This window comes from Mustela nigripes, chromosome 4, assembly GCF_022355385.1.
Source record: "Mustela nigripes isolate SB6536 chromosome 4, MUSNIG.SB6536, whole genome shotgun sequence".
NCBI lineage: Eukaryota > Metazoa > Chordata > Mammalia > Carnivora > Mustelidae > Mustela > Mustela nigripes.
The window spans coordinates 2485750-2495960 of record NC_081560.1 but is presented as its reverse complement, the minus strand read 5'-3'; the positions used below and the strand labels follow the sequence as shown (position 1 = coordinate 2495960).

General features: G+C 50.4%; 1 protein-coding gene across 9 annotated transcripts in view; it reads left to right on the top strand.

The window, feature by feature from the left end:
• The first annotated feature begins 424 nt into the window (after positions 1–424).
• Positions 425–10211, top strand: part of RBM33 (RNA binding motif protein 33) — a 132613-nt gene continuing 122826 nt past the window's right edge. For all 9 annotated transcript variants that reach the window (XM_059396026.1, XM_059396025.1, XM_059396024.1 and 6 more), the window contains exon 1: positions 425–521. In XM_059396026.1, coding sequence (XP_059252009.1) covers positions 479–521 — 43 coding nt within the window. In that variant the 5' untranslated portion in view covers positions 425–478. The remainder of the gene's footprint in view (positions 522–10211) is intronic.

Below are 10211 nucleotides of genomic sequence, written 5' to 3'. Positions count from 1 at the left end.
GGCCCCGCCCACCGCCCCGCCGGCTGCCGGCCGGAAAGCGCGGCGCCCACTGCTGCAAAGCGCCGTGCGACAGAACCCGGGACCGTCCTACGGCCGGCAACCGCCCCCGACGCCGCTGCAAGCCCGACGGCTACAGGAGTGGAGCGCGGTGGCCGCCGTCCCGCTCGCCGTGGGCGCTTGCCCCGCGTCCCTGGAGCCGCCCGGAGCCGCCGCGCCGCGGAGGAGGCCCGCGCCCGGCCCGCCGGCCGCCATCATCCCGGCGTGCACCGCGGCGGCGGGCCGGCGGCCATGTTGCGATAGTCTGTTGTTTTCTTCCTGCGGAGCTGCGGGGCCGGACAGGCGGAGGCCCCCGGCCGCCTCCCGCTGCGCCCGGTCCCGGCCCGCCGCCCCCCGCGCCCCGCCGCGCGTCTCTGGGCCCCGGCCGGCCGGCGGCCCCCCGGCTGGCTTGGCGGGGCGACCCTGAAGGCCCGCGAGCACCATGGCGGCCGCCCTGGGCGCGGGCGGAGGAGCCGGCGCCGGAGGTACGTGAGCCGCGCCGCGCGGCGGGACGGGCCGCGGCCGCCTCGGCCCCGTCGTCCTGCTTCCCGCGTCGGGCTCCGCGCCGCGGTGGCCCGCGAGCCTGCGCGCAGCCCGGAGCCCCTCGGCGTGGCGGCCGGCGAGGCTGTGGCCTGCGGGGCCGCGGCCGCTCGGACCAGCCGTGCGGGGACGGGTTTGCGGGGGCCCTGCGGGCTCGGGAGGGCTCCGGGCCGGGCGGGGCGCCGCGTCGTGCGGGCGTGTGGGGCGGGGCGGCGCCTCGGGCCCGGGGTCGCGGGGGCCGAGCCCCGGCCGCTGCGGGCCCCACCGTCCGGCGAGCGCCCCTCGGCGCCTGCTCCGGCCTCCTCGGCGGGGCGCGGCGGGGCCAGGTCGCCCGCGGGCCCAGCCCGACCCCGGCGGTTCCCCGCTCGCGGGTCTCGGCGGTGTCGGCCGCGCGCCGGGCAAGTCAGCGCTCGTGGGCTGCGGAGCTTGGCGCGTAGCCGTGGTGCGGGGAAGCGCTGCCGGGGGAGCCCCGGCCCGTGGGGGCCCCGAGGCGGGCTCGGGCGAGCGCGTTGCCGCCGCCGCGCCCGGAACTCCGGCCAGCGAGGGCCAGCGTTGTCGGCGGACGGGCCGCGGGGACGGTCCGCCCCGCTCGTCCCTCCGCCGGCGACTCTGCGTGTCCGCGGCGGCCCCTCGTCGCCTGCGAGCCCGCGCACCTCCGCGCGGACTTGCCGGCCCGGGCCCGTGCGCGGGGCCTTCCCGGAGGCCGCGGGAGCGCGGGGGCGTGCGGGTGTCCCGGGCGCCCGCTGTCCGCCGGGGGCACGGCCGTGTGGGCGAGGGCGGGCGTCCTCGAGTTCGGCTCTGGCCGCGGGACGGTTGCGGTCTCCGAGCGCGGGGCGTGGAGCTGAGGCTCGCGCTCCGTCCCGGGCCGCTGGGCGCCCTGCCCGGACACCGAAGCCGGAGCCCTGGCGGGTTTGGGAGACCCGGGCACTGGCTCCCGGGGCCCCGCACGCCCACGCAGCCCCGCGGCGCCGGGGCCTGCCTCGCCCTGCGCAGCCCTGCGTCCTGCCCAGCGCAGCCCAGCTCGGAGTCGTGTTGTGTCGTTTACTGTCTTCTTTTTCTTAAGATCTTACTTACTTGGCGGAGATCACAGCGGCCAGAGAGAGGGAGAGGGAGGCGGGCCCCCGCCGAGCGGAGAGCCCGATGCGGCGCTCGATCCCAGGACCCTGAGGTCGTGACCCGAGCCGAAGGCAGCGGCCTCACCCCCTGAGCCCCCGGCGCCCTGCTCACTTTTCCTGGCACTACTGTGCCGTGTGAGACCGTGTAGGGAGCGCGGAAGCCCCGCGAGGACGGGAATGCTGCCCGCCTCACCGGCCGCTTCCCGAGCTCGGGCGCGCTGCGATCCGCGAGCGACTCCGCAAGGGCGGGAGCTGGGGTAGGAAATGCCCTTGCGAGTCCCTGTGTCCCCTTTTCTGTGCACATGTAAGTGGAGCATTTTTAGCTTCGCGACCTTTTCTGGTCGCAGCGAAATCATGTTTTGTTCTGCAGTTGTTTTGTTCTCCTAAAAGTGGGTCTTGGGGGTGAGGGGGGCGCCTGGGGGACGCAGTCAGTGAAGCATTTGACCTCGGCCGGGGTCCTGATCTCCGGGTCCGGGGCTCACCGCTCACGGGGCTCCCTGCTCCTCGGGGAGCCTGCTTCCCGCTCTCCCTCTGCTCTGCCCCTCGCGTTCTCCCCGTCTCTCTCTCTCAAGTCAATCAATAAAATCTTAAAGAAAAAGGAGGTCCTGGGGATCTTCCATGTCAATAGGTGGGAGTTTTATGGATCCATTATTGATCATTTAATCATTTTTCTACTGATGGGCCAAGGTCAGTTACTTCTACTTCTAAACTGCTGTGGAAGATACTGGGCTGAACCTCTGCAGACCCAACTTGGTGTGCTTCTGCAGGGGTTTCCGGAGAACCCCCACCTCTAGAGGTGGGAACACTGTGTTTCAAGTTAGGTTTATTTAAGATTGTGGTAGCTACTGCCAGTGCCCTTACAAACAGGTTGGTGCCACTTTATCCTCCCTCAGTAGTGTTGGGGGGGTCCGTTTTCCATGCCCTTTTTAAGAGTCTTTTTAATTTTTGTTCATCTTGGACAGAGAAATAACCATAAGGTTTTTAGATTTTTCTGATCTCCAGACAAGTTATGCATCTTTTTATATATTATTTTTCTGTGAGTTGTATATCATTTCACTTTTATTTTTTAAATCGGGTCATTGATCTCTTTGTTATTATTTATATATTTTTTCACTCTGTATTTTTTAATCAGAATTATTAACCCCTTTTTAAAAATTGTGCTTCCCATATAAATAACTTTGTTTTAAACTTCTACTGTATGGAAGTTTAAAATTTTTATTCTTAAATGTCACTTGGTTTTACAAGTTTTTTTCTTCTTCTTTTTGTAATGGTGTCTCTATGTCAAGAGTTCGTCTATGCTTTTTAACATTTTATGCTTCTGCACTTTTTTATATTTAGCTTTTATTTCTTGGAGTTTTATTCTGGGTGTTCTGTGGTTTTTTGGGACTTTTTTTTTTTTTTTTAAAGATTTTATTTATTTATTTTACAGAGAGAGATCACAAGTAGGCAGAGGCAGGCAGAGAGAGAGGGAAGCAGGCTCCTGCTGAGCAGAGAGCCCGATGCGGGACTCGATCCCAGGACCCTGAGATCATGACCTGAGCCGAAGGCAGCGGCTTAACCCACTGAGCCACCCAGGCGCCCGTTTTTTGGGACTTTTAACAGTTCTAATATGATTTATTGAACTCTCCATCTTTTCCATCTTCGTAATATATTAAGTTCCCATAAGTTTTTTACAATATACTGTTTCACAGGGTGTGTGTGTGCATGTATATGCAGGTACGTACGGGTAAATGTTGCGCCTATATGATGGCATGTTCCTTTTCAGAAATATCTTGATTAGTCCTGTGCATTTAATAAAAATGTACTTCAGAATCATCAATCATGTTTTATAAAGAATTCTATGGGAATTTTTATTGAGATGGCATTGAGTCTTTTTACATAATTTGAGAGTGTTTGACGTTTTTGCAATATGGGTCCTTTCATCTGATAACAAGAATGTTTCTGTCAAGCTTTTTGTTTTTGTCAGTCATCTCTACCAAACGTTTATTCGGTACCTGCTCTGCTGGGCACTAACCCAAGAGCCTGGATACATAGTAAATATACAAGAGATCCCTATCCTTATGGAACTTAAAGTAAGTTAAAAAAAAAAAAATTAAGGATTTATTTATTTCAGAGAGCCTGTGCCCTGGGGAGGGGGAGGGGGGGGAAGCAGACACCCTGCTGAACCGGTCCCCTGACCTGGGAGTCCATCTCCTGACCCTGAGATCGTGACCTGAGCTGAAATCAAGAACTTGGACGCCTAATGAACTGAGCCACCCAGGCGCCCCAATAAAATTTTTATGTAGGTCTTTCACATTTCTTGTTAGTTTTATTTTCAAATACAAAGTATTTGTCGTTGTGGGTGGCGTATGTTATCTTCGTACATTCTTATTTGTTACTGGCCTATTACAGAAAAGCTTTTTAAAAATATAATTGAATTATATGTAGCTGGTTTTTTGAATGTTGTTTTAATAGTTTGGTACTTTAGATTTTCTGGTTAGTCATACCTGCGAAACTTCTGATATTTATAGCTCTCATTTCTTTTTCTTCTCCTTGTCTCAGAGGCTTTCACTGTCAGGTCCTCCAGTATGATGTGGAGGAATATGGGTGGTGACAGGCATCTCTGTCTTGTCATCTTGTTCTGAGTTTTTTTTTTTTTTTAAGACTTTATTTATTTGACAGATCACAAGTAGGCAGAGAGGCAGGCAGAGAGAGAGGAGGAAGCAGGCTCCCTGCCGAGCAGAGAGCCCGATGCGGGGCTCGATCCCTGGACCCCTGGAATCACGACCGGAGCTGAAGGCAGAGGCTTTAACCACTGAGCCACCCAGGTGCCCCTTGTTCTGAGTTTCAAGGAGTGTTCTTCGAATGCTTTGCCATTAAATATGGTGTTTACAGGGGCGCCTGGGTGGCTCAGTGGGTTAGGCCGCTGCCTTCGGCTCGGGTCATGATCTTGGGGTCCTGAGATCGAGTCCCGCATCCCCGCATCGGGCTCTCTGCTCAGCAGGGAGCCTGCTTCCCTCTCTCTCTCTGCCTGCCTCTCCATCTACTTGTGATTTCTCTCTGTCAAATAAATAAATAAAATCTTTAAAAAAAATATGGTGTTTACTGTAGGTTTCTGATAGTGTTTTAGCAAAGAAAATTGTTTTCTGAGTTGGGCATTTAATTTTATCAAATGCTTTTTCCATATCTGTTGCGGTGATTTATGGGACCCCTTTTTCAGTGTCTTAATGTATTGATAGATTTCTAGTGCTGAACCAGCCTTGCATTCTTGGTTTCAAAACCTTCTGTGTGCTTTTTAATATATTAAATATACATTCTTTTTAACATACTGTTCTTTTTAGTATATTGTTGGACTTCAATTTTAGGATTTACCTGTGATCATAAGAAAGAGTGGATTACAGTTTTTTCCCTTTGTGTTTGTGTGTGCTTTGTGCTATCCTGTTTTTTTTTTTTTTTTTTTTTTTTTTTTTTAATGAAACGCTGGCTTCCTAGAATGAGTTGTGAAGTTTTCTGGGACAGCATAAAAAATTAAAAAAATTTAAATTAAAGTTGGAAGAACTTTTGTCTGAACAGCAGTTGGGTTTGGTAGCTCTTTATTTTTCAGTTTCTTCAACCAGTTTTGGTCCATTTAGCTTTTTAGAAATCTCTAGGTCATTTTTTAAAAGTTTATTTATTTGTTTAATCTTTACACTCAAAATGGGGCTTGAATTCATGATCTCGAGGTCAAGAGCTGCATGCTCTTCTGACAGAGAGGTCAGTTTTAATACATTTTTCTGGAAAAGTAATTTTTTATGTTTATATTTTTGAATTCAGGGTTCAACACTACCATTTCTGGTGTGTTACAGGTAAGTTTTTTGAGGCTTGTGTGTGTGAACAAATTCTTTGTTCTTATACTCGATTGGTGAATTTGGTTGGGCCTAGAATTCTAGACTTGGATTCATTTTCCTTAGATTTTTGGTGCTGGTGCTGTGTTGTTTTTCTGGCTTCCAGTTCTGCTGTTGAAAAGTCTGATGGCATTCTGATTCCTTTGTTATGTGACCTTTTTCTTTCCCTGGAGGATTTAACAATTCCTTCTCAGTGTTCTAAAATTTCCTTAGCATGGGTCTTTTGTTGCGCTTTGCATTTGGTGGACACTTTAGTGTGGAAATACGCATCTTCAGTTCTGGGAAATTTTCTTGTATTTTTCTCCCTTTCATTTCCTCTGTACATACCTGAAACTCTTATTGTTGGTTTCTAATGCTTCACTTATGTACAAAGTATAAGAATGATGAGACAGTTCCTTAGGATGCTTTCGGGAAGATAGGCAATTTGGTAGTTCCTAGAGGGAAGTGAAAGAATGCGTAACTGAGTAAGGCTGGACAAGTGCGGTGCTCAGGGCCGCTCCTGGGCCTCCGGCTTCGGCTGCTGGTGCTGCGGCGCTCCAGGCGTGCCCCGGGCTACCACTCCTACGGTAGGAGGAATTTTGTTCCTCTTTGGCCAAATGCAGTTTATCTTTAGCTGTTTCAGCTATGGCTAAATGTGTCTGCTCTTCTTGATCTTTTGGTATTTTCTCCTCTTTCTTGAAAGAACATGGAATTCTAATACTTATGCATAATACCATTTTAAAAATGCTAACAACTAAGTCAAGTCAGAAAAGACCGCGTAATTCAAAGAGTATGTGGCTTGTGCACCACCAGCCTGCAGCCTCTGTCCAGCGGCTCTGCCTGCGCGGTTCAGCACGCGCCCTGAGGAAGTGATCTCCTACCTAACCCTCGATGGGGTTGTGGTCGCCCTCTTAACACTCTGTAGAGGAAATCAGAGGGTCTGCTACTACGGTTGCTTCCTAAATAAATGCAAGAGTGCTACACTTGGTGTTCAGTAGACCTGAGTTGGTCTGGTGGTGGTGTTTACTAACTTTGGTTGGTCTCGGTTCTCACGTCTGTGAAAGGAAGACTTGAGGTTGCATCAACGGAGAAAACTGACGTGAACATGATAGCTGGCTGAAGTCCAACGAAGCCTCTGTTAAGTTCTTCAGTAGTGTTGGAATTTCTGGAGTTTTATCAGTCTCTGTTTCAGTCAGAACAGAAGCCATGCTATGCGGTTCAAGTCCGAAGCTGTTTTAATACAGGAGTTACAGGCTTACACAACCTTAGAAAGGTGGAGGTACAGCGGTTAGGAAGACTTTCTCCGATAGTCTCAGCCTGGTTGTCAGGAGTTTGCCTGGAAGTCCTGTGGCCCTGAAGACTCTTGGGGAGCTTTCTGGGGCCTTCTTGGTGTGCAGCACTGCACATGTTGACTTTTGAACCCTTCGAGTCTCGGGAAGTCACCTCTGACTCTCCAGCTCCTGCAAGCTCGGTGCAGCAGCATGGTTTTTCTGACCTCCCTCCCAGCTCCCTGACGGCCTCCTGTCTCCTGTGTGTGTGTGCGTGTGTGTGTGTGTGTGTGTGTGTCCTGCCTCTGCCACCTGAGAAGAACTGTAACGATAATTGGGACTCAGACCTCCTGCCAGTGCCTTGCCTCGCCTTGCTGTCTAACTCAGAACCCCACAAAGGCCGGGGAAAAAGCATATTCCTGCATTTCCTCTGTAGCGTTGGGGGCGACTATAGTGACCACAGTCCGCACAGCTGATACTGTGGAAGGCAAAAGAGGGATCGGTGGGGGCACTTTCTCCTTTTCTCGTTTCTTCCCCTGAGTTTCACCTGTGTAGCAGCTGATCCTCACGCGTTTTTAGGTTTTACTTTTTTTTATTCTTATTTTTGAAGGTTTCATTTTTTTAAAAGAGGGTCTAGATTCTTGGAAAAAGAAATGGGGCATCATTTCCTCTAAGTCCTGATGGGAACATCTGGTTGGCTGAGCTCAGACCACTTGGCCTCTTCCAGGCTGCCCAGGATGATCAAGAATCAAGGATCTACCTTTTACAGTTTCCGCATTGGGAGACAGAGCCCTGTCTTCCTGTGATTGACATCCAGACGCAGGAAGGGGAAATCTTGTGTATGGCAGCAGACGGTCAATGTGCAGTACGCTTCCTGAACAGATCACACGGTTCATTTTAGGGAGAACCTGTCCAGGGGCCCATATCCGTGAGAGATTATTTATTTATAGTTATTTTAGGGGTGGAGCAGAGGGAAAGAGAGAGAGGGAGAGAGAGAGAGAAGGATCTCAAGCAGGCTCCACTCCCAGCCCGTGAGCCAGATGCGAGGCCTGATCCAGAACGGTGAGATTGTGACTGAAATCAAGAGTCCAAAGCTTAACCGACTGAGCCATCCAGGTGCCCCCGGTGAGAGATCTTTAAAACGGTGACTACAGATTTTTTCCAAACAGCATGGCGTAGGGACGCTCTCTGAATATTTTGCTTGGTTACTCAATTTGGTAGTTTTACTCTGTGGGGCTAATAAACTCACTTTCAAAGGTCTCAAACAGTACCCTGATTGCTTTTTTAGTTACAGTTTAAATAAAGGGTCTAGATTAACTTGCCTATAAAATACAGAATTTGGACTGTTAGTGATTCAGAAGTTGAGTGTATCATACATGAGAATGGTGTTGACGCAAAAAGAAGGCTGAGAACCTTTGGACTAGAGCAAAGATTGGCAAACTTTATGTGTAAAGGGCCAACTAATGAACATTTTAGGCGCTGCAGATCACCTGGTTTCTGTTGCAATTACTGTTTGCCTTGTAGGTTGAAAGCAGCTGAATGATATGTTGCTGAATTGGCATACAGTGTTCCAATAAAAGCTTACTTACAGAAATAGGTAGTAGCCCAATTTGGACAGAAATAGGTGGCAGACCCTACTTGCCCTGTGGACTGAAATTTGCTGGCTCTTGGCGAGGTAATTGACTAGAACCCTGTTCAAGCTAATGTTTCTGTATTGTTTCTAATCCAAGTTTCAGGTTCCTGGAAAAGAGAAAAAGTGCTAAGTAAGGGAGTTGGGTTAGTTTCAGACCTCTGGTTGCTGTGTAAGTGGAAGGCGTGAGAATTCTAGTAGATACCTGTAATCTTGCTCTCAGGAAAAGTGCTCCCTTAGGGAAACGGAAGGAATGCTTAGCACCATGTTCGGCCTTCCAGGGAGAGTCCGCAGGTGGGAGCATGGACTGTGCTCATCCTGCCAGGCTGATCTTCCCCTTGGTCTTCAAGGTTGCATTGTTCTTTTTTTTTTTTTTTAAATTTTTTATTTATTTGACAGAGATCACAAGCAGGCAGAGAGGAGCAGAGAGAGAGGAGGAAGCAGGCTCCCTGCTGAGCAGAGAGCCCGATGCGGGGCTCCATCCCAGGACCCTGAGATCATGACCCGAGCCGAAGGCAGCGGCCCAACCCACTGAGCCACCCAGGCGCCCCAAGGTTGCATTGTTCTTGATTCGGTCAGACTGTGTGGACATCTTTTGTTCTCTTGGTTCGGCTCATTGTGACAGATGTAAACTGCAGCTTTGCAAAAAGGATTTGTCTGTGTTCGAAACGTGAGCAGAGGGAGGTGACTGTAGGAAGTATAAGAATAATAAAAACGGGCCAAGAGTTCTTGTCTTAGCTTATTTCCTAGGATTTCGAGTCACGGTTCTTTCCATCTCCATCTGTGTATTCCGTATGCCGGGGGAAGAAAATACCCTCTTGCTTTCTGCCTCAGTAGCTGTGGTCTTTGTCGAAGCACAGGTTCATCCATGCTGAGAGTCGTTCTTCCTTCCTTCTGGGAATTCTAGTAGTTTTCTGCTCCCACGGTGGCTCTAGCTGTGTCTTTGCTGCATTACTTAAAAAATTTTTTTATTTCTTTGGTGTTAGGAGATGAGATTGCTTTCTTCAGAAAAAGCCTTTTCAACCACAAACTTTTTTCCCCCAAGCTTGCCTTAATCTACACGTGGGCTGGGATTCCCAGCAGGTTTCCCTTTGGGACCTCCCTGCCCGTCGCTCCCTCCTCTGCTTCGCCCTCACGTTTGGTCGCTTTTCCCTTCCACACGGACACTGGCACATGTTGCGCTTGCTCCTGCATTAAACCCACACACAGACACACACACACACACACACACACAAATACTTTTTCTTTATCGTAAAAGGTCCCCTTCAAGCATTCAAGCATCTCTTCCATATTTGCACGTTTCGGCCAAAGCTTCTTGAGGGCCCTCTCACTTCCTGTTGACCTGTGTGCCGAGAGAAATCATTCAGTAAAGTAAACTGTGAGGAATAGCATGACAAACCTGTTAGCCTCAGAGCTGGAGTTAGCACTTAACATTTGGTCACATTTGCATCAGGTTTGTCTTTTATTTATTTATTTATTTATTTATTTTTAAAAGATTTTTATTTATTTATTTGACAGAGAGCGAGATCACAAGTACACAGAGAGGCAGGCAGAGAGAGAGGAGGAAGCAGGTTTCCCGCTGAGCCGAGAGCCCGATGCGGGGCTCGATCCCAGGACCCTGAGATTATGACCTGAGCCGAAGGCAGAGGCTTAACCCACTGAGTCCCCCAGACGCCCCAGGTTTGTCTTTTAAATGAAGGACAGTATTACAGATAAGTTCCCCATTATGTTTTCTTTGGGTGATCACAGAACTCTTCTCCAGAGTCTCACACTACCAGGA